This window comes from Coturnix japonica, chromosome 15 (assembly GCF_054131305.1).
Source record: "Coturnix japonica strain WE chromosome 15, WE-NBRP24, whole genome shotgun sequence".
Taxonomy (NCBI): domain Eukaryota; kingdom Metazoa; phylum Chordata; class Aves; order Galliformes; family Phasianidae; genus Coturnix; species Coturnix japonica.
The window spans coordinates 10,463,703-10,489,079 of record NC_140677.1 but is presented as its reverse complement, the minus strand read 5'-3'; the positions used below and the strand labels follow the sequence as shown (position 1 = coordinate 10,489,079).

General features: G+C 39.3%; 1 protein-coding gene across 7 annotated transcripts in view; it reads right to left on the bottom strand.

The window, feature by feature from the left end:
* The window catches only part of EEFSEC (eukaryotic elongation factor, selenocysteine-tRNA specific), a 103,774-nt gene that overhangs the window by 59,937 nt on the left and 18,460 nt on the right, over positions 1-25,377 (bottom strand). For 4 of the 7 annotated variants that reach the window (XR_014934623.1, XR_014934624.1, XM_015875392.3 and 1 more), the window contains exons 2-4: positions 16,439-16,646; positions 13,592-13,688; positions 10,526-10,690 (exon numbers count right to left, since the gene is read on the bottom strand). Coding sequence is in view for 4 of the 7 variants with exons in the window: in XM_015875392.3 (XP_015730878.2) it covers positions 10,526-10,690; positions 13,592-13,688; positions 16,439-16,646 (470 nt within the window). In the remaining 3 variants the exon portion in view is untranslated. The remainder of the gene's footprint in view (positions 1-10,525; positions 10,691-13,591; positions 13,689-16,438; positions 16,647-25,377) is intronic. The other 3 variants (XR_014934626.1, XM_015875395.3, XM_085516337.1) reach the window with 1 other exon arrangement.

The window sequence follows — 25,377 nt, the reverse complement described above, 5'->3', positions numbered from 1 at the left end:
AGCTAACTCTGTTAAAGGAGAACCTGAACCAAAACCTAAAGGGGTGAACAGGCATAGGACCAACAAGTTCCAAAATCTACCTGTGCTAAGGTTCACTTCAGGGAAATTATCACATCACACACCTGGAGATTTAGACATATTAATGAAAACTCAAAAATAGTCACGTTTCAACTTAAAACTAACATTCTTTCATTTTCCACATGCAGGGAAACAGAAAAAAAACAAGCATGCATACTGTAAAGCACTGTGCATAATTCTAAGTAAATTAAATCACACCACTGTATTCTGCTGAAGCCCAGACGCATTCTGACTCAAGTAAAAAGCACCAACTGGTGACACTGCAGCTACATGAAACTGAATAAGAAAAGGCAGGTTGAAAACTTCACTGCTGAACTAATCACCTTGCCCAGCAAAGAATGAATGCAGAACAGAACACAGTACTGATTTGTGGAGTTAACTCAGCACGCCAGATAACTCCAACATCACAGACTTTAACTCGGTCCACCACAGGCTGCAAGTATCTAATGCTTGTTTTTACAACTGTTTATAATGTATACGTCAGCTGAATTTTCTGCTGTGAATTACACCATAACCAGAAAGCTATGTTTAAATGTGACAGTCTTACTTCTTTTTTCCTTCTTTTCAATCTGACGTAAAGACACCTTGCCAACCTCTTCTTATATCTGAACCTTTAAAACATAAGCAATATTAAAGTACATGCAACCTGATGGATGAAAATTGGAATTTTCCTTATAAAAAAAAAAAAAAGATCATGCTTCTGGTTCTTTCTTAACCAAATTAAAATAGGAAGCTCATATCCAGCAGGGGGAACAACCCCAAAACAAATAACAAACCCAAACTAAAACAATTCTACCCCATGGATAAAACCCTTACATTCACATTCTCACTCCTATGTTTTAAATAGTGCTATTACAAAGCTCTTTAGCTTCCTCCCAATAACAACAGTCCTTTAAAGAAAACAACAACAACACAGGAAGCCACACTGATGGAAATATCATTAATTATTGTGAGAATCCACAAAGTGAAAAACATTCAGCTTTGACACGTTTTAAAGATAATATATAAGCTGAGACAACTGAAGACAACTGTCTTCCTTAAATATTTTCTTACTATTCCCATTAGCTCTATAGGCTTTCTACCATTCCAAAAGCAAATCTGAAGCATGCAGCTAAGATATTTTTTTTCAGAGTGATCTCACAGAAGACCACCATTTATCTGCATACAGTACAGCGCATTTGGATGTAGAAGCCTAATAACACAAGCAACAAGTCTGGGTGGGCAGTATATGTGAAGAGGAAAATAGAGATGGCGTGCAAGTGGTAAGAAGGACTTGAAAGCAACTCGAGCTTCACTAATTCCTAACACTTGGTGCAAGGAGGAAGAACAGACATCTTAACTCCTACCATCTTGGACACTGCCATCATTTTCCCACTATTTAGGAAACTGCATGCCTGAGAAATATTAATACATCAGAACAAATTACATTAAACTTCAATCTTGGGAAGCATCTCAAGGTCACATTAAGCCTCTTGGGAGGGCTCCGAGCAAGGTAGGACCCCACCACATCAGAGAACTTCCTTCACCCATAAGAGATTAAAGACAACCCAAGTTACCTAAGGCAAATACAAATTCTTAATAGGCTCCTCTAGAGCCCCGGCAATCAAGGAACATTTCATAACACTGGAATGAAAGATAATTGGATACATTCAGTAGAAACAACTGTTTCTCCTCAAACAAGGGCACTGAGTCAACAACAGAAAATCCGAGATAGCAGCACTGGTACCTTGTGCAAAGCACTGCTCTTTGTCAATCACTGCACACCTTTGGTTCTCTTCTAAAACACAAGGGCCAAACAGCTCAGGTTGGGATTTTGTGTTTTAGTGTTGTGCAAAGGCTTGCGTGCTACTTTGCATTTACACTATGTACACTATTACCAAGTATCATTTAGTGTTGATTGAAGGGCAAACTGTGCATTTATTTTAGACTTATTGGGCGTTTAGTTCAATCCTGCATAAAAATTCATATTTTCAATATTCCTTTTAAAATCCTCTTTTCTGTGGTTCTGCTTTTGATTGTGGTATACCTGCATATTCCTCGTTCACTAATGATTTCAAATTATTGTCAGGTAATCTTTACAAGTAGGATCAATGTCTTCTAGACAAAGCAAACAGCACATGAATAATATCAACCTCTCAAAACTGAACTGAGTTGTAATAGCGTATTTTCTTCCTAAGCTATAATTTAACTTGTTGCAGTTCCGCATACTAGGATATGTAAGATAAAAACAGCTCTTCCAGGAATGATTGGAACAGAAGCTTATTGAGATTGCTTATACAGTGAATATGATATTAAGAAAAAGCAAATAAAACATATTGATTGAAATGAAAAAAACAACAAAACAAAGCTATGTGGTCACATGAATATTGATGAAAGGGCAGAGAAACTTCAAAAGGTGCTGAAGGCTCACACTGATTTTAAGTGACAAAAAACCACCAAAACTTTGGCATAATTTTAAGTACTTCTATCCCTTTTTCACTGAAGATATTGATGCCTCCACACATAACTGGATCCTTATTTCCAATGAGTTAATTGTTCTAATTGTGGATTTCTACTACCTGAACTTAACAAACAATAGCACCATCTCTGGCATCACTTGGCAGGATCTGCTACTAACTATACATGTATTCAAAAAAGAATAAATAAAACAAGTTACCTACATAGAAAAGAGGTCAACTACTGGGGCTAGGAATGAAGGCTTTCACAAAGGCCTTCTAGTTTATGTCCCCAGGTTAGGCATCTAGAGATGTACTAGTTACTGTCACCCCTTTCCAAAATGCTATTTGACCTTTTCATTATGATTTCTTAAGAGTGAAACATTTATATTTGATCATTTATTCATTAGAAGAGGAAGAGAAACCAACCAGGTTTTACAGCACATGCTTTCAAGCTAATCTTTATAACCATGAAGGATCCTGAGAGTTTGTAGTTTTCATTCCAGCAAGCTGCAAATGAAAATCTGTATCAAGGCATTTGTATCGTGTTCATCACAGTACTATCTGGGCAGTGCACATAATTATATTACTCCAGCAGATACTGGAAATATTGGCTTTCTCCAGTATTACTTTTTCCTTTCATCAAAGTGCACGGACTATTACAATATAGTATTATGAGAATGCCAAAGAGATGTCTTACATCTATTTCCAACAATACGTGTTATTGTCACAGGCACAGGACAACAGATTCATCTGATGAGCTGAACAAATGTTTAAAGAGCAAAGTCAATTCTCATGCAATTTTCACAGCAATATCAGAATATGATTTACTCTTCTGAAGGAGGAGGAAATCTGCTATCTCAGGAAGACAGTACAAGGCAAGAAAGCCAAAGGACATCCTATAATGTAATAACATTTCATGTTATATTTTTGGCTGGGATAGAGTTAATTTTTTTTTTCATAGAGACACATATGCTGCTGTGCTGTGGATTTCTGATGAAAATAGTGGTGATAACACCAATGGTTCAGTTGCTGCAGAGCAGTGCTTACACAGAGCCAAGGACTTTGCAGCTTCTCACAGTGCCACAGCAGTAAGGAACTGGGAGGGGACACAGCCAGGACAGCTGATCCAAACAGGCAATAGGGATGTTTCATATCGTGTGGCATCATGCTCAGCAAGAAGAACTGGGGGAAAATAGGAGGAAGAGGGAACATTTGGAGTGATGGTGATTGATTCCCCAAGAAACTACTTCGCATGATGAGCCCTGCTTACTTCATGCTGAATGCACAGAGCATGATTACTCAACACAGCATTGCCAAGTAGCTCCACTTCTTAACAACCTGATCAAATGAGGAATTGCACTGTATATAGATGACCAAGGAAGAACAAAAAGTGACATTCCTTCCTTCAATTCTGGTTACTGAAATTTTGCCAAAGCCTCCAGCACTGGAACTTAAAAATCTGAAACATGAAAGTTGCTCAGTGCTTTTACTAAGCCCACTCCAACTAAAGTTACATTTGCAGCAGGAAGTCCAGGTGAAAGCTATGTTTCCCATTCAGGAGGTTACCTTCCCCACTACTACCCAAGCATTCCAATAACACTCCTGCTCAAACGAAATATGTATGTGCATGTGGGTCTGTTTTCGATTAAATTGCACAGAGAACAATTCTACCCAGTAAATTAAGAGAAATAAAGTTAACGACTCAGTAGAAGCAATACTTAAGCAAAGAAATATGCAAACAGAACAATCATCCCTTGTTTTAAAAAGTTACTGAAAAACTTTAAACAAAAAAGCATTTGGATGTTGGTTTGTGATTACCAGCATTATGTCCATTAACTTATATTCAAACTAACCTTGAACTCCCATGTATGCAAACACCAGAACACAGCATCTGATCACTGGACTAGCAACTGTTACACGGGAAAATTCCTATGAAGTCCCACAGTAAAAGCAGGTTCTTATTAGTTGCAACCCAGACTGAAATCATCGTAAGGCACTTTTCCTCCTGTATGCAACTTAAAGGACACTGCTTGGAGCACACCATTTGGACAGCTGCAGGGCTTCTTTTTAACAGAAAATAAAAGACTTTTGTCTTAGGATGAATATCTGGCATATGCTTTAGGGGAAGTACTGGAACCTACTCGTTCATCAACAGAAACTACTCTTTAAAAAACAAAATGTTTACTATTTATTCATGTCTCATCACATTCCACCAACTAACAGGTGAGAAACCTCAGGACAGCGCGCTCGAACTCATTTCCATCAACCTTGCATGGTACTGGCTTCAAACAAAGCAGTGAGGAAAAGGATGGGGGGGGGGGGGGGAAAGGAGGGGAAAGCCTGTGGGTTTCCTCTTATTCAGTTCAGTTTCTTTCCTGTCTTGCATTTCTATAACAACATTTTTAAGCCTCTTTTTTGAGTTTTTAAATTTTTTTATGAGACGAATGGCCTGCTAAAATCTGAACAGAAGAAACAAGATTTGATTTCCCCAAGAAAAAGAGTCATGGTACCAAAGGACAAACATAAGGTTCACGTACACAGACACAGCCAATACAATCCTGTATTTCCGTCTCATTCTGAATCCCACTGAAGGGAATACCAGTCCTACAACAACAGTAGATCTCTACACTTTCCAACTGCTAAGTTAAAATTATCTGTGTGGTAACACCATAAGCGCCATACTTAAAATCATGTCATTAGTTAACCACAGCCAGGCAACATTGCAGATATTTCTTAACAAGCAATTAGCATCACAGAAATACTGCGGAACTTCTGTCTCAGAGAACAGCACTGTTTCCATCAAGGCTGCACTTTCTTGTGAATCCCGGTCACTTACAGACATTGTAAGTGGACAGATGCATCACAAGTTCATTCCTTTTCAGGTTCATCATAGGAAGAAACACAAAAAAATAAACTTCCTGGATCATTTTTTCCTTATACATTAGAAGGCAATCTGCAGCCAAACTGTATTTCCCTGGCAGGTAACACAGGGCACAATCTAGACCCTCCACCAAGAAAAACTGCACTGAAAATGAGCTTCAGTACTTGAAGAGTTAATTGGCCAACAATGACCAGGCCACTTTTCTGCTTACAGAGATCACATTAGACACACAAGCTCCAAAAATACAGTGCGTGGTTTGGACTAGCGCTGCTCAGGTTGGCTGCTCTCCCTCTGGCTGCCTTCCCTTCTGCTCTGACAAACTAGAAAAATAAAAATTAAACCCCATGATATGCACCCAACTCCCTCTTTCATGTCTTATCCCTGGTCCTGAATAGAATATGCCTTACACAAAGTCCTGATCTTATTCTCTCTTTTTACTATGCACATACTATACTCAATAAAAATCACAAGAGATATGAGCTACTGTACTTCACTATTGAGTATTTAAAGAATAGAAGCATACAAGTCTCTTTTTAAGCCTTTTCAAAGCCTGAGGTTCATTATGAACCTTTCTTCCACAATGAAAATGCATTCCTTTCTTTTACGGTGTTGTCCCTTTCCCTCTGCTTGTTGTTTTTATTTATTTTTTTTTTTTTTTTTAAGTTTAAATAATGATAAACAGCAAAACATTATAATACCATACATTGAAAGTGAGGGAACTGATCTTTAAAAGAGCTCAGCATCTGCTCTTTCTATTCTCTCAAGAGATCAAGCCAAGAAGATTTGAGAAGTTTTTATTGCCAGATCTAAATTTTATTCCACAGGCACCGGATCAGGTCTTTAATCCTTTACTTAACCACAAAGAACTGTGCTGAGGAGTTTAATTCTTCCAAAACAACTGATAATATCCTTAAACGTCAAAAGAATACTTTCTAATATAAGCCAAATCCCGCATGTTTTGCTTTTAAGTAAATGCCACAGCAGATGCAAAACCAGTAGGATTCACTCTGATCTTTTCTAGGAAAGGAGAAAATCTCCAACAAACACAATCCATGCTTTAGAAGTGCCAGACAATTAAAGAAACAGTTCAATACTTGTACTGAATTAAATAGCATGTATAACATCGCGTATGTTTAATTTATTGATTTAGGATTTGAGATTCTTATATTTTATTACCCACATATTTTAATATGTATTACAAACTGCCTTCTCACCAGGAAGCGATTTTACTGGTTACATTTCATTCTTTCCCCCCAGATACTTGTAGATTTTTCTAAACTGCCCTTCCCCACAGCATTTCAATGAGAAGAAAAGTTGGCTGAGAAGTTCAACAGAACAAAAATAAATTATAGCCAAGTTTCAAGGGAAAAAGCAGAGTAGAAGTTGAGACATTTCACACCATCAGAGAAACTCCATTCTAGAACAGGTTCCCAAGAACAGTGAAAGAAAACAATCAGTTTGAAGTAGATCTCATTAACTTTTTGCAATATTATTTGACACAGCTGCTATGTAGTTAGTGAACTGCATTCAGTGACAAGGTATTTTTCTATCACAAACCTCTAGGAAGGGGAATGGAAGAGATTTCACAAACAAGCCACATCCAAGGTGAGCGAGGCTTCTTGCCTAGCATCTTAAAGGCCAGTTCTGGCCTCACTGTGTAAGTAAGGAAAATCCCAGAAGCCTCAGAAGAAGCAGACATAGAAACAGAAGTCACATATATTTAACAGAAAATACAGCAACGGCTCCTACTTGCAGTAGTAAACAACACACAATCAAGATATCATGAACTTTGGATTAGTCATGCTTGGAGGGCTGCAGAATAGAAGATGGAAGTAGCAAACATACCTAAAACGTTACCATGAAATTCTACATACACGCATCTTTGTGATACCAACCTCATTTTCTGAGATTTAATTATTGAAATGTGTTCTCTGACAAGACTTCAGTAGCACAACTCTGTACGACCTTGCAGAAAAAAGTCCTTAAATGTATTGACATCAGAAGACCTCTGCTCATTGAGCTTTAACATATAGATGTAGTAAGAACTAGTTTCAGTTAGGCTGAAGTAATCATGCAAGAAAAAGCTGAATTATCTGTTACAGTCTGAATAACTACAGCAGCTTAGCTATTTGAGTTACTTTAGCAGACATGGGAGAATTTCTTTATTGGTTGAGCCATAAAGCTACAGAATGTCTGCCTGAAAATGGACCAATGTTACTTAGCCAACAAAGAAGCTTGAAAAGATCTCTTCATATCATAGAAGCATATGAATCCATGAAGCTATTCCAAGTATCGCACTTGGAAAATGATACATCTTACTAGTTCATAAAGTCAGTACAATCTGACAGCAAACAGGCCCTTGTCAAGACAAGATCTACTACTGGCTTAAACTGATATTCATTTACTACAAGATTTGACTAGATAACAGAAACAAGTTTCTTATTTTGTTCATACTTGATATCTCAGATGACCTCTTAAAAGTATATCAAGGTACTAAAACACCTGGATGACTGATCTCCAGCTACAGAGGAGCACCTCATAAACATACTTGCTGCTTTTAAGAAGTACTACAGCAATGGTGCAAACATCAGGGTATGTGAAGGTTGGACTCAGCATGAACATTCCTCTTCCTGTGAATGGTAGCAGCTCAGTCACACCCAGCAGATCAGAAATCAGACATCAAAGGCGCACCTCCGAGATGCACCTCCCAGGGAGGGTCCATTACCTGTGGCCCACAATTCTATTACACAAGAAATAACCTTGTATTCTATTAAACCAGACACATTATTCAGCTCCAGTGCACAGCAAAAATCCCCAAATGATCCCCTACTGATAGGCACCAATCATTTACCAATAACTCAGTCAAATCACTCACAAGCATCTGACAAAATGCATTACAAAATGGCAGCACACTTTATTTTTATACATGTTCCAGTGAAGCTGTTAACATTCACCAGGCACACAGCCTGGATCAACTTGCAATAACATTAAACAGCAATTACACTGAACAGAACAAATGGGAACTTGAATATAAAGTAGAAAGCAAGTTTCTACTACTCAGAATTCCTGGGAGAAAAAAAAAAAAAGGTGCGTCTTTGTACCTAGCTCCCACATACACGTTTTGTGACCACTACGTACCCATGGCAGCCAATCACAGCTGAGATAACACTGCATTAATGCTTTCAGGACGTTACCAACTGATCAAGATGCAACTCTCCTGATTTAAGTAAGCAAAAGTCTCAGGTTTTGTCTCTTTTGCATTTGTTTTGTGTTGGCCTTCTATGTGGTTCCTGTTCTAAAGCTTCTATCGTTCTTTTCAGCTGTAAGGAAGACAAAGATACTTCCCCCCAGTGAAAAGAACACCTTCCTTTCTCAATTAACGAATGCTACAGAAAGACACAAACTACGTTCACCAAACACAACATACATAGCTCAACATTTTCGAATCATGAGGGCCAAATCTATCAGTAAAATAAAATGAATCTGCATCACAAAAAAAAAAATTTAAAAAAAATCCTTCCTTTTTAACTCCAGGAAGTTTTATAAAGGAGAAATAAAAATGTCATAACTTGTTACAGTTTATATACTGAAAGACTGTAGAGATTGAAAGACCACTGAAGTAATCTTAATGGACATTCAGAGCTCTGCCAACACTATGTTTTTGCTGTAGAAACCCTGGGTTCATGCTCTTCAAGGTGGATTTCAAGCACTAGTGAGCAAATACTACTAACTCAATCGGATAGTGAACTGTTTGCTGTGTCAAAGCTTTTTGCCAAACACACATATATAATTTTTCTTTTTGCTGTATGGATAATCAACCCCAGATGGCAATTTACATAGGCAACAGCATAAAGGAATCCATGCACTGCTGGTGCTCTCAGCCTCAATCAGAGCAAGCACGGGCGTTTGAGAATGTCACTGTTTATTTTTAATTGCTGTGTCCCTCCTTTGTGCAGGTTCAAGCGGTCAAAGATGTCGAAGTCCATTAGTAGAACTGGAAGATGATGCCACTTCATTTGGTGAGAGGGTTCCTCAAATTTAAAAAGCAGATGGTTTGTAATGTCCCTAAATGCCCAGTGGGCACCAGCTGTCAATCTCAGTTACCATAGGGTCAGGGCAAAAAAGGGTCAGAGAGAGTCATAAACCACAATGTGTTGTGAAATGTGCTTCCTCCATTACGTTGTAGGCCTGAGAAAGGTTTGACCTTTCATAGGTATCCTAACCCAACTCCGCATGATGCTAGCAGGGGTAAGTACAACACGCAATTCAAACTTACAAAAGTTGCTTCCTTTAACTGTGCCTTGGTTACCTGCACACCGTGAACAGTCACATTCACAAACTGCTCACAGCAAAAAGCAAAATCCTGCTTGCCACTATTATCACTGAGATTTATGGCATGACTGCTATTTCACACAAGGCAGTGGAAGGATAAGATCGTCTACAGCAACTGAAAATAGCAAACTTTGAGGCAAACTGCTATGCTATGAGACTCAAATGATCTGACCTCTCTCTGTTAAAGACTCATTCATCTCCAAACTTAGGTCTTTCACTTCTCTAGAAATAAACAACCTACTTGTTGTTACTAAGCCCATTGAAAGTCCTCAACATTCTATAGGATCTCTTATAAATCCGAACTACAGCAAGTAGCAACTCTTCCAGAACATGCTGACACCAATTAAACTCCCCAGCAAAAAGAGAATGTGCATCAAGCATTTCATTGCTGCCTTCTTGCCATTTCCTTCACTTCCAGACATCTCAGGGAGCCCAACCAGTCAGACTCCTTTGCAAGCCTTCTTGCTTGTGGATTGTGGATGCACAATGTCTCAAATAAAAGTAACCTCACTTAAACCTTTTCTAGTCCTCCAGTACATCCCATCTTGGAAATACACTCACTTTGCTTTCCTGAAGTTGAAAATCTAAGTCAGACTTCTTTCTTCTTCATTCAACTAAAAGCAGGTGACTTCACTAGCTATGTTAACTAAAAAAATCTTCAAGTCTCTCACTATTATTAGCTTAGATTATATTTGAGTATCAGAAAAATAATGGAATAATTTCAGATTGGAGAACACTCTCTTCTTTGTCGAGCACCTCCTTCTATTAGGAAAATTGAGAGGAGTGAGAGACTCACCTTCAGGGCAGGAATCTCCACATTGTCACCAAGGCTAACGGAGCCAGAAAGAATAGTCCCTGTCATCACTGTGCCTTGACCCTTGATAGAGAAGCAATGGTCGACTGCCATAAGGAAATGACCCGAGGGGTCTCTCGATGGCAGGTAAGCCTGAGACTTCAGGACCTGAATAAAAGATAAAAGCAGAACCATGCCAGGGTGAAAAGTCATGACAGCCATACAGCGAAAGGAAGGCAAGCAGATGATTGATTGAACAGCCTTGCAGCTTTACTGACTTCAAGCATCTCCCAATGAGCTAAGAACGCACCAATGTCAAATTAACTGTGCGTGCCATAGAGGAGATGTACAATTAGCAGCAGGAACAGTTCGATTTTCTGCCTTAGAAAGATTTGGTGCTGCACATTTAGCTTGGTTAGCAAAACTGCACTGGCAATGAAGTTGCTGCCAAACTCAATTTAGACACTGCAGCAAATAAAATGAAAAAAACAACCCTGTATCCTTGTCTTCCCCCTTCCCACCTGTCCCAAAGTACAGTTTCATAGAGTATTTTTGCTACTTCAGCTTTTTTGATTTAGTGCAAATTAACTTACATAAAGGTATTAGTGCCCCATCCCTGCCACTCTCCCAGAAAAACTATTATATAAGTTCTTTCAGTCAACTTCCCTTTCAGATTTACGTTAACACTTGATGGAGGATCAAGCCACTAAGAAAAATAGCTAAGCATTTTTTAGAGAAATTCTCTAAAATAACTTTCTTAAAACACATCATCACTGTCATCAGGCCTTAATGATAAAAATGCAGTCACATACTAACAGTGGTTCAGAGGAGCTGTTTCACCTCTGTCTCCAATCACTTTTGATCTCTGCCTGTTACAATATCCGCATATAAACATAGCACTGCTTTTAGTATCTGTTTTTAAGGCCAAAAACAGTAGGTTAAGTCAAAGTCTAAATGGGAGAACAATGGAGAGGGAGCCTCATCAACGAGAAAAAGGGCAATTCCTTGAAGCTCGATGGCAGGGCTCACATAGCATTTACCAGCTCTACTAATACCTCTTAACATTTATTCACAGAAGAGATGACAAGACTGGTACAAGCCGAACCCCTCATCTACCTCAAACAGCACTCCTACACATCCTGCCCTTCACTGTATAAGCTACATGTCAAATAATTTACCATATAATCCATTTTTCTTAAAGCCTCAAAACTTATTCTCACAAAAAACAGAAATTCAGCACTGCTAGAACTAATGATACCTCTGAAGCATTAGCTTGCATTACAACCTTCTCTTGTTCACATGCATTTGATATAGTGCTAGTTATACCACTAAACAGCTTTTTCCAGGCTCTGCCTCATTCAGTTACAAGACAAACACAAGCCATGCACGTTATCTTTTGCAGAAGTGCAAGACATGCAGTAAACAAGTCACAGTATCACAGAGAAAGAGTTTCATTCTAAGGGCAGGTGGGGCTGCTCTAGAGAACGGATTCTACACTTACTAATTCCAGAACCCCATCATGACCAAAGGTGATCACTGGTTGAATACCTCAGATTGTTCAAATGGAAACCTCAAACCTTGGTAAACTGTATGGGAAACTGTTGATCACAGCTTGAACCTCTGATTGACCACCTGAGGCAAGCAATGAGTCAGCTGCGTAAGCACAGGTAAAGGTAATTCAGCTGTGCTACCAGAAGGAGTGGAGCCTGGCTGTACCTCTCCTAGAGCCACTGAGGAAGAATCTCTTTCTCTAGAGATCGCTCCTCTGGGGAGTTCACTGTGAGCCTTCAACATCAGTGAGCAGTTCCATTTATTACACATTATCTTTCCATCACAATAATCTTCCTTAACAAAACATCTGTTTAAACCTTTGCTTACTTATTTACTGTACAGTAAGCACAGCGCTAAACACTCACAATTGCTATCAAAACTGGCAAGTACATCCCAGAAGAGGTCTTTACTGCTTTAAATATGGCAAGCAGCGTTAGTAAACTTATTGGACTTACCTCCTCTGTCTCCCAGCATCCCAATCTAAATACAGGATCAGTCACCTCTACGCTTCCTATAGGTCTTTTCAAAGTAAATTAACTATTTGTCAAGTGTTCAAATAATCACTGATGAGTGCCAAAGAAAAGACCAGAAGGAAATTAAATATTCTAACAGCAGAGCAGTATTTGATCGGAGTTAAGAGGCCACACAGAGAATAATGAGAATTAAAACAAAATGCTGACTGTCTCTTCAGTAGCTCAGCTCTGTCCGTCCTCCACAACGAAGCACAGGTTATTTAGAATAAAGAATCATACACTTAAACCCTGTCATAGCACCCATTTGAAGGAAGGAGACATTCACCTATGTCCGATTTCTGAGTGCATGAATTCACCGCTTCGCTGTTCTCCCCTAACTGAGGTGTGCAGGAAAGGAGATCGCAGATAACCAGTATTAAATTACCTAAAAAAGGGTGATAGTCGTAATCCAATTAAAGAACAAAAAATCATCCCAAGGATCAGGGCTTGCCAAATACTCCAAAAGGAGGAATGGTCCAGCTAGGGAACCTTCTCTTGAGGCAGCCAGCCCTTAAATGAGGCTTAGGGAGCAGGCAGAACCTGGTTCCACCCTTTTCAGTTGCAAAGGTGAATTGCTTTCATCTGTGCTCTCAGAGCTGGCTGTGTCCCTTCCCCAGGTGCTCAATCATTAGTTCGGGCCCTGACTTAGCAATTCCCATTCATGATTTAATTCTAAAATAACACCTAGCAATGATTTGGCAGAATTTTAAAGCAATTTTTATTTATTATGCTTTGTAGTTCCTGTCAACTTTAAAACACTTCAGCATGTGTGATAGTGGCTTCACAAGACAGCTATTCAAAGAATGTGAAGCTGGAAAAGGAGAACCACTTTTGGGGCACAGATCTGCAACTCCTCCACTCACTAGAAGGAATCCCTGATCAATTAGGTCCCATCAAACTGAATTAAGGCAGCAGTTCTTCAGTCCTGGATACTAATATATCATGACTCTAAAAGACTTAAAGATGCTCAAGCACATTTTATAGCATTAAGTTCTTCAGCAAGTACCTCAATTAATTCAGAAACACCAAGTGGATTCTCAGACTCTGGAGCTTCTGGTCCACCAGGCTTTGCTGCAACAGCGACAATAGGACACCCACAGAACCTGAAAGAGAGAATTAGACCCACCATTAGACCACAGATCTCCCACATGTGTAAACCAGACTGTGAAGGCAAAGAAACTGTCTCAGAACCTGATGTATCTGTTTTTTCCTCTAAGTGAATAACAGACAATTTATAGATTTATTTATTTATGTTTAATTACTGGAATTTGTGCTACTGAACTTCACCATGAAATCTTTAACTCTGTTCAGCATCAGGCACAGATTCAACTTTTGACTGACACTGAAAGCAAGACGCCATTTCTGAAACAAGAACACATTACACAGCTTTATCAGAGTGGCTCTGAATTCAAGCTAGCTTACCTGGAGACTAACTCCATTTTCAACTTTCATTAGAACAATTACAGTCCTGGCTGTACAGCCATAACCTTCCAAACAGGAGCCAAATGCAAGATGACACGATATCTACCTGAGTGTGCAGACAGTGTGCAAGGTTTGCAGACAGTGGAAAGGTCTAATTCTACTGAAATGAAAATTTATATAACAATCTCAAACATGCAAAGCTTCTGAAAAGAGCAGAACAGCTGACCCCACTTCAGCTTTTCTCTTGCAATGAATTCTGTTCTTCAAGCCCTTAATATTCAGCAGCTGCTTTGTTATTTTTTAGAGTCCGCTGATTGAATTTGTGACTTTTGCTCCCTAGAACACAACCTATAGTTCAGCTGATCTGTAAGCTTGCTTTGCCTACATTTTGGAAATGGAAATCAGATTGTAAGTCAGGTTATTACTGCATTTTTTTCACAATTCAGGATTAACCATGTTAAATACACATATTTGTTAAAGTAATGGAACAATAAATCAACAGTAAAAGTAAAATAATGGCTTAGCTCTGAAAAATAAATGACTCTTATTCAGTAGATTCAGACCAAAAGTCATGAGTGCTGTCAGCCTTGTGATTCTTCCTCCACCCCAAATCATAGATCTCATCTCAAAAAGGGAATGAACTACAGTAAAGAAAAAGCACTAAGTTCTGTACAATGAGATCACTGAGTAGCAAAAAGAGAATCCAGTATATTTTCCCTGAAGCATCTGGGAACAGAAGGTAAAAAAACGTGCACTGAAAATTTCTGTGATTAACCAATGAAACTTTCAGAACTCTTATTTTCATAGAAACTCTTTAGGACGACATATTACAATAAAGACTTCTGCCTCACTCCATTTCCCCAATGCCAGAATAAGCTGTAGTAACCACATATACTGACGTTAGAGGTACTTCCAAATATGATTAAGTCCTACTAAAATTGTCACTCCACAACCTGGATTTGTTGTCAGCAGTGTTTAGATCCTGTTAAACAAAGACACAAGGTAGTATGTGCCAGAAGTTACAATTAAATAGAAATTCCATTCATAGGAACAGTTTGCATTTACTTATGGCATCATAAATTTTTAAACTACAACATGTTACTTTCCTCTGCCTATAATAATAATCAGCAAGTAAACTAGTCCTGGAAAACACCCCATTGACAAGTGTCTGAGGCCTGAGGCAACTGTCAGATGGTCTCAGTATGCGCCCTGCTGTTCAAAGTAGTTTAGAAATACAAAAACAGTTAAGCATGTATTTGGAAGTTTAAAGTTGACTGGAAAAGAGGCTGTCAAGAAACATGTGCCCAGCATACAATGGGACAGGCACTTTGCAGTCAGTCCAGGGTAGCAAAGCTTTCAATGCATCATAAAGGGCAGACTATTCTTGCAAAAAAGGAATGTTAGTTATGAGAACAATACACAGGCACATCCAATAAATGAGCATTCCTAGGATCTGGAGTTCAAATGAATAATTAAAACATTACGACAGACCGCTTTCCTCCATGTGGAATCACAGCTGTTGTTATCAACTGATGCACATCCTTGTTTTAAAAGAGAGCTGGCAGAAAGGACCTTGCAGTTAACATGTCCCATGCTTCAAAAATTCACTTCCCCTCCAGTTCTGACAATTTGCTCATTTTCAAGACACACCTGTGGGACTCATCTGTACTTGTTTCCCTCAATTCTCAAAATCAAAATGTGACCTCCACGCTGTAAACCTTGGAGTCATACAGTCCCCCCATGACCCTGAACAAAGTAAGCTTTGCTTCTATTTGTGTAAACCACTAAATTGTGTAATAGCCACAAGAGTTTCTGTTTTATTGTCCCACCTCATAACAGCCGCATTTTCAATCGCAAATCTCCCTGCACATTGTTCATTATTTTCCTCAATTATTTCATGCAAAACAAGACTGAAACACCAACCCAGTCAGTCACGCTGCATTATAGGAAACTTCAGGAACACTGTCAATCAGATTCTTGTCCATACTGATCTGTCGCAGATGAAGATCACCAGAAGCTGCCTTTATCTCCCTAGTTCAGGCAATCACATCTTTAACCCTGGGTTAAAGAAAAAGGTCTAACTCTTTCTTTTCATTACAGCAGAAAAAGAAATCTGGAAAACAAGAAAATGTACAAGTTCACGAACTACAAGTTCTGCTTCACCCAGCCTTCCTGGCTTTGTTTTATCCAATCCGAATTCAAAGCAGCCCTTTAAACTGAAAAGTTTAATCACACTGAGATATTTCTATGTACATGATACTCCTAAATCCAGGGCTGAGTTGGAATTTCTGGTAACGTTTCTATTCTTCTGGTCTACATCTATGACTCATCTAGTAGAGGCCAGACAGATGAATTCAGCAGAATGCTGAAAGTGAAATATGGTTCAAGTATTTATGTTACAAGTTAACTGCTAATGTTATTGTTAACTTACTTTGTATTTTCCAAGGTCTTCTGCATCTTCTTAGTCATCTTCTCAATGGCACTTTGTCTCTTCGCCTCTGGAAGGAGATCTATTTTGTTCAGAACTACCACCATCTTCTGGCAGGCAATCTGCCCGATCACCAAGCACTCTGCTGACTGCGTCTGCATCCCCTTTGTCACGTCGATGACAAGCATCATCAAATCAATAATCTGGGCACCTGGAGAAGAATTCACAGTCAGTTCTGCAGCAGCATAAAGAGGCTCAGGATCAGTTTCTCAAATAGCTTCCATAAAAACTCTCTGCATATGTACACGTGCCCAGAATTGTGAACAAAGTACCAATCAATGCAAGCAACGAATGCCTGGCTATGCTTGAAAACAGGAATTTAAGCCCTTATATACTACTATCAGATTATAAAAATATACTAACCCATGATTGTTTACACGTTCCCCCACATTAACAGTGCAAGGACACCATCACTGCATTTAAAAAATAAGGGTGAGATTTACTACAAATCAAAGGAAATTCATAAAAGCTTTCAGTATGAAGAAGAGCTGATTTAAACCCTTCAATACATCAGCATTGTAGTAAGTTGTAGTTCATTTCTACATCAGTGATAAGCATAGCTCATATCAGTCATAAACAACAGATTCTTAGATCTTCTTTACCTGAAAAAAAAAATCCTAAATTTTAGGCTACTGTTACCAATTGTGCCTGTGGATTATTTTGTAAACTGTGTTTTCATGAGCTCTTCAACCTCTGACTGAAGCAACTCAAGTTTCATGAATTCAGCTTCATTTTCAAGGAGGTTTTGGTGAATGTTGGGCCTTCCACTAACGGCATTAAGGAACTGCCTCACTTCAGGGAACTGAAATACTCCGAACAACCAAAATGAAGCTGCAACAACTTCAACGTAACAACGTTTAAATATGAAGCAGGAAAAGAAACATAAAGCTGAACTATCAGGAAGACAAAAAACACCCAACACATTAAGAGATGTAATAGAAGAAATCATGTAAACTGCAGCATTTGGAACATAAGTGCTTCTAATATTTGTCCCAAGCTTTTGATCAGAAGAACATGAAATCGATGCGACAGTTCCTTGTTCTTTTGCCCTCTCCAACCCACTTCATTTTTTTCCCAGTCTTTATAATGGCAGTCACAACAGCCACCCTTGTTCCCAGTTCCCATGAACTCTTGGGATAGGAAATCATTCCGAGGCTGAAGTGCATGGGTGAACGAGTGGGTGGGAACGGCGACAAGAAAAAAGTTATGGTTACAAATGACTATTTTCAACCTACCAAAGCTTTCATCTTGGAATAATGAATGCTAAATGTAAATAATGGATGCCTCGGAGGGCTGGCTGGCTTACGACGACATCTGCAAAGCTCCTGCACAACTTTTCAGCAGCCATTTCAAAATACTCTCCAAGACAAACTCAAGATAAAGTTTATCTCTTTTAAAGTATTTTTATTTGTATTGTTTCAAGAACGCAATTCATTTAGAACTCGCTTCAATTCTAACAGCTCTCACCAGGGCTGCACGAAAGGCTGGGATGTTCCATGCCACGCTGAAGTACGGAGCTGGAGAACAGCAAACAAGGGGAAACAACAGCATGAAAATTGTTCAAGTGGAACAAAACAGTGAACAATCAGCATGCAGGCACTGTTGTGAGTGTATCCAGCAGGGGTTGAGGTTTTTGTATGTAAAACTTAATGCCTGTGTTTTGTATTAAACTACTCCGCATGGTAATTCTCCCTGCACAGATGACACCTTTAAAAATGAAAGGGAATTAGTAACTAAAATCAAACCATGAAGTAAAATAACATTAATACCATAAAAAGACGGCTCATTCGTTCAGTGAAATAACAATATCGCAGCTTAAGTTTTAGCTAAGCCTTGTGACTGCGAGGGTATGACACTGTGCTCCGTAATGAAGTCAAAGCAACCAGATCTGATTCTGGTTCTGCAAAGGGTGGCTCGTGTGATGCATTATGTATGGTGCAATATCTCTTCCCTCCAACAGGAGACAAAATCTGTGCTGAAGCTGTTACATGCAGTTTCAGTACAAGGGCCCCTTTATCTTGAAACACTAAATTAACTGCTTTGAACACGTTTGTTACAAAGCAAATACTTGTAATTGCTGTATTTATGAATCTATTAGTAACACTTGAAAAGAGCGACTAAACTCATCAGCCCAGTTGCTAGAGGGTCAAGAATGTCTACCTCGGGGCATTTCACAGCAAAGAAAAGATGAACACAGGAAAAATAACTGTACAGCCCATGGAAAAACTCCAAAACCACCAGAAAATGAATCAAGACACACTGCATGAAAACATATTGCAGCCAAGTAAACAGCGATACAGCCAAATTAACAAGTATTCGACTTAGTACAGCTATCGTGAATTTTGTTTTACTCTATTACCCATTTTCTTAGTTGCCCTTTATCCATGTGTAATAGTTCATTAAACACTTAAAAGTGAAGTAACCCACGGAGATCAAAGCAAAGTATACAAGGATAATGGTAAAAGTTAACAAATCACTTATAGGAAGGTGACTAAACCACAGCCTCAGCACGCACATAACCTCTCCAGAGCATCTAACATCCCATTCAGAACATCTCTTCTTTTAGTCTGTAAATAATCCTAGGAAATTCCTACAATATGTTTTAATTAAATTGCAAACATGAAGCTCTCTTTCAGACTATTAAATCAACTTACCACCATGTTGGATTTTGGTCTACAAAAGGAACAATGCTCCTGAAGAATATTTCTACAGTGGAACAAGATTTAACTAAAAAAGCTACAGTAAGAATGGATTATATAACCGTGTTCTTGTGTATATAATCTGACCTGGAATGACCTTATAATTGATGCTTTAAAATATTACAGCCATACCAAGTAGAGGCTCCACAACCAAGAAGAATAAAACAAGGCAATGATATCACGCTGCAAATCTGCACTGTCTGACCACAGAAGGCCTGCCATGGGTCCTGCAACAAATGGAACCAGAAGGAAATGAAGCACTTTTTCTTTCAAAGCAGGACAGAATACCATCCTACATGTCAATACGATGTACAGACAGTCATTGCTTCCATACCAAGCCCTTGAAGCAGACAAGCAGGATTGGAACAAACCTGAACAAAGGAGAGATGCACGCAAAGGATGGGTTTGCATACAAGGAAGCACAGCAATAAGAAAAACTTCATTGCACTGAAGTAGGTGACACAGAATCTAGAATACAGCTGAATTAAGGTATTCAAATGACCTCCCACAGATACATGTTTCATCTACAAAAGTGGTGTTGAAGAACATTAAAGGAAGACACTTCTCATAAAGTATTATTTCTCACTTAGTTTGAAAACTACCCACCATCAGGGTATCCTTCTCATGATCACTGCACTCAACTACAGCCCTGCAAGAAGGAAGTGAAACAAACTAGTTGTCACCAGAAAACACAAGGGAGTAAGAAAGATGGGAATTATATTGCACAATAAGAGGCTAAACCACAGTGGAAAAACAAAGTAAAGAAGTAGATGGTCTGCTGAGTGAAGGAAAACAAACACAAAGATAACACAAACAGAGGGAGTCTGGGTGACAGCCAGATATGGGGACAAGCAACAAGGCTGGCAGCACTGCATCAGAGAACAGCCTGCAAGAGCTGTGGCAGCTGGACTCGGGGGCACCAGCACTCATCTGTACCACAACACTGACAAGAATCACAGAACTAAGACGTTAGCAAGACATTTTCAGAGAAGAGAAAGAAGAAGTCTACCCTAGCTATCTATACTCAAGTCCAATCTACTCTGGCTTCTGAATTTTGGGGAATATCTGACAGCGATCATCATCAAGGAAGTAACTCCTCGCTGCCACTGCTTGCACATTAAATAGGATCCACGCTGTCAGTGGGACTACAGGCGAGCCCCCACATCAGGCTGTGTTCCTGTCAGGCACAGTGGGCTCCTGAGAAGGCTTTCACAATGTGAATGGCTTATTGTTCCAGAAAGCCAAAACCAAAAAGTATTAAAACCAGACCTGTCATACCATATACATAGGGAAACATCACAGGAGTACCCAAACCATAGACTCTACTTTTTACAAACTGCAAAGCACTGTGATTGCTGTGTTTATTTTGGCACAGAATATCACATCTTACATGGCAAATCCCTTCCAGCCTCCGTCATAGAAGCTTTAGCAACTCTGCAAGTTCAGGAACTCAAAAACCTTCCTGTTTGTGCAACCTGCAGCACGCACCTGTACATTACCTCTATACCTGAGCTCCAGTACTGAGCTGCATGGAGATGGAATCCTACAGCACATCCACAGTAAATTAATGAAGGCATTTTTAAGCCTAAGGGGGAGAGGGGGGGGATGGGAGCAGAATAAATAAGTACAACACTGTCAATTACCACCTCTATATGTACACACTACACCCACATTTAGTTATAAACTGCAAGTATTAAACTCACCAGCAATTTCACTATTGCTGAAAAAGAAAAACCTGAAGACATTTTGGACAGTTTGAATGGTTTTCTCCTCAACAAATGCAGATTAAGAGTATTAGAGTGTTTAAAACTACTACAACTTCAGCAAGTGGAAGCTCAGCACTACATTAGATTCCCCATAGTCTAACCCTACAAAGGCTGCAGTCAGACCTGGGCAGTGCAGAGCAGGACAGAAGGGGTCCCAATGTGAGCCAGCACAGGGGTCCCACACGCACATGGGTACCAAATGTGAACACAGCTGATTTGGGGCTTATTTAAGCTACTGCATCCTTCTCTATTTGTCATCTCTTTAGCTGACTTTGCACCATCAGTCCAACTCCCGTCCGCAGGCACCAAAAGGAAGCAGAAAGAAGAATTTGAAATGTAAAAATAAAATAACTGTTGGCCACGGGCTATAATTTGATTTCATGCTTTACAAGGAAAAGAAAGAGGACTTCCTTCAACTTTGTTTTTTCCCTCCCCAATATGCTTTTACCATGTTAGGATTTCCTCTAGTGCTGAAGAGAAAATCGGATTGTAGAAAATGTGCTGTTCTCAAGTATCATTGCTACTCAGGGGCAAAGCTCTGTTCTAATGTGCACTTCCCATTCTGGGGAAGAGGAAATTCTTCAATTAATAAACCGGGTGGACTGAGGCGAGTCTTTAAGGTTTAATCGATTTCATCTGCACAGAGGATAAAAAGAACAACTATTCTACCATTTTTGCCTCCCCTATTCCCCTGAAAAAAGTGAAAAAGATCAATGTTTTATTTTAAATTCTTTGAGGTTAGTATCTCCTGTCTCAGGAAATATTGTCTATATCATGCAGCCAGTATGAAACTTCCCCTTTCCCAGCCCCCCCCCCTCCTTGTAAGGAATCTATTTCAGAAAGGACTACATTCTTCTGTGCTTTCACACACAGCGACACCTCAGGAGATGCCATGAGCTGGGCAGGATTTCGCTAGGTGCCGTGGGGGGAGGCCCTGTGCTGAATAAGGAAGATGTTTTGTGGGATACGAAATCTTCCAAACTTTAAGCAGAAAAAAAGGAGGTAGGGAGAGACGCGCACACAACCGAAGCGTGTGAATTATACATGAAGTGATCCTCTGCAAAGCAATGCAAATCGTGGATCAAAACTGATACACCAACTTGCATTAGGAACCACTTTGAAAAGAATAGGAACTTGCGGAGCTCGAGCATCCCACCACCCTTTCCCAGGCACGCTGTTCCTGAAGGCTTCAGCAGCTGGAAACACAGAATGACCGCACAGCTTCCATCTCTGGATAGCTTGGTGCATCACCAATAGCAAGGGTCAGAATGGCAACCCACAGCCTTCTTTCTGAATACACAGTAAAGCTTAGAATTATACGCATATTTGATATTTTTTTTTTCCCTAACAATAAAGAAACCTCTGGTTGCACAAAATCCCCTTAAATGAAAACCAGGCACCAAGCTCCTTCCTAAACCAAGAGCTACAAAGAGAAATAGGGATGGCCACAAGAGCACACTCCTAAGAACAACTTTTCTGATACGCCAAATAACCTCTTGGTTATTTACTTGTAATCTTGAATTCAACTCAAATATAAATAGGAAGCGATGGAAAGAGATAACTGCTAATGAGGAATAGAAGGATTCTCTTGGAGAAGAAAAAAACATCACACAAGAATATATTTCATCTTTCAAATAAACCAGAGTGCAGCACTGTCCTGAAGATGTTAAAGGACCCGTGGGCCCTTACCCTTCCTTTTGTCTAACATGTCAGAGGCAAGACTGTGTTCTTCAAAGGGACAAACAACATGATTAGAATACATCAATAAGCTCGATTGTCCATGCGAAGGAAGCACAAAAGAGATAATGTCTCCGTGAAGGTTATGATGAGAAACACTGAGGGACGACATGTAATAATTAATGATATATGCAGATCCTCCTGTGGCAGTACTGTCCATATGAGTAAGCTTAAACAGATTACTTTTGCTGCAAAACTATACCTGAAAATAAAGACAGCCCACCAAAAGGCATTAGAATACAGGTAAAAGGAAGGCCAACACGAGATCTTCAGCAAGATTTCACAGAGAAAGTAAGGAGCCCCACATTGCTGCCAGCCTATTTGGAGAAGCAGTGCCCATGGAGCCATGGATCACACTTCCCAAGACCAAGATGCACACCTGCAGACAAGCAAAGGCCCAGCTGCTCAGATGGCTGACTGAAGCTCAGTCAAAAGGTGAAGTAGTAGATTGCACAAGGGGTGTAATATACAGTGCTACTCTTAGATCTAAGCATGTTCTGAGAAAGGAATCTGGAAGATAAGTGGCCTCAAAACCAAGGAACAAAGACAAATGCAGTATGGCAAGTTTTGATAGAGAAAAATCCATGTAACAACATACGATGACAAAACATATAAAGTAAGGCAAGAGAAAGAAAACAAAATCTCTCTAAAAAGAGGACAATGAGGCACATAATGGGGATGTGCCAACCTTTAAATTAGTGCTGATTGGTACCACTTTAGAATATAGTACACCTTATAGTATATAGCGCATGTAAAAACGGGTATGTAGTAACATGAGAGAAGACATCATCCTTCTTCCATACACTGTGATGCCCTTTTCTGTGATTCCACACATTAATACATTAATAGACCTGAATCTCTATATGGACAAACACAGCACAAACCAGTCAGAATCCAATCCTTAATTTAAGGCTGAAAACATTAACTATGAAAGGGGTTAAAAGCGCCTACATATCTTAAACATTCAACAGTCATCCTGAGTAGACACAGATGACTGCTACAGAAAGAGTGAACGTTCACTGAATTGCACAACACCTTGGTATTTCAGCCGCATTAATTTCTTTCTTGGCTTGAAAAAGAGAGTGCATAAATTGTGAATTAGTTAGCAAGCATTAACTTTTTAAAGTGTCATTCATACATATGCATATGCAAATGCAGACAACCAATAAAGCTGGGAAGTTAAATATTCAGAATATTGCATAAAACTAAAGCAAAAGTTAGCTAACATTTCAGCCTGAATGTCATTATATGGCTCATCATTCTTGAAGCACAATCTATGACATATAATACAAAAAAAAGGGGGGGGGGAAGGCTATTTCATACACTTGAAAGCAAAACAAAGCACAAGAGAAGAAAACAATTGGGTTATTAACATTTGCAACGCCACTTTTTTTGGCACTACGTGTTTGTATTACACAGAGTACGGAAAGGTTTGGTCCCTTAATTTGGCATTCGAACTACAAGCAAAAGTCATGTCAGATTTCTGGGTCCTCATATGGCACAGGAAAATGGCACCTATAATGCACTGATAGTCTCACAGGCTCAAGTACAGGTTAGCAATGAAGTGCCCACTGCTGTGTAGAGTTGCGCTCATGAAAGAAGGTTCCTGAAAAAACGAGGTAATAAGCTGTACAGCACATCTACCAACACTACGGCTATGATTTAGAAAGAAAGGAAAGAACAAAAAAATAATCAAGACAAGAATAAGACAAATCTGAAACCCTGCTGTAACATCCTCAGATGACACTGCATGCCCAGCATCCTAGTAAGCCTTCCTGGGACCTGATGAGCAGTTAGTTGAGGATTCAGTCTCCTTCTTCACGGGTATTTTGCCATATATGCTTCTGGGAATTATTGTACTGTTATACTTGAGCCTTAAACAGCTGATCATAAATGGTCCCTGGTAGTCTATAAAGCCTTTAAGGTAAATGCTGAAAAGCAAACAGGTGAGAAGAGACCAGATGAAAAGAAGCCTTTTTACTGACTCATGCCAGCTGTCTACAAGATTGCCAATCACATGGCAGATAAAAATGCTAAATATATTTGACTATCAAAGCTAAATAAATATTGTACACTAAATAAAATGCAAAGGAAAAAAGAACACCACAACTCAAGTACAAAGTGTCATCATTCTACTCCTTCTTTCCAAGAGGGCAGACTGGAAGTATTTGAAGATACATCTTAAACCAAAAAGCAGCAGCTAAAAAGCAGAAAAGTCATCAGACATCCCAAAGAGTTACCAATCATGAGGCTGCCTGAACAAGGACACAGATCCATCCCCAGCTCTGCCAGGCTTGCACACAGCCTCCAGTCTTCTGCTCCATCTATAAAGAGTCAGTTCTCATCAAGCAGAGATGAACAGACAACCCCCAGCTTTAGGAATGTTATATGTGAGGTTTATGAGATGCTTCACTAATAACATAAACACTGGAGAGGTGACAAGAGGAGAGAAGACAATGTGAAAACACCTTCAGCACCTGCAGCACCTGGAAATGCCTATATTTTTAGAGATATGTGAATAAATTATTATATACAGGGACTCCAAGTAGAAAAGAAGATATCTGCACAATACTTGAACATTTTTTTGTATACGGTATTCTGTATCAGCAATATTTCAATCAGCTCTTCATCTTTTCAAGTTCTTTTAGAATTTTCGTAAGATTATATAATCGCTTTAGCA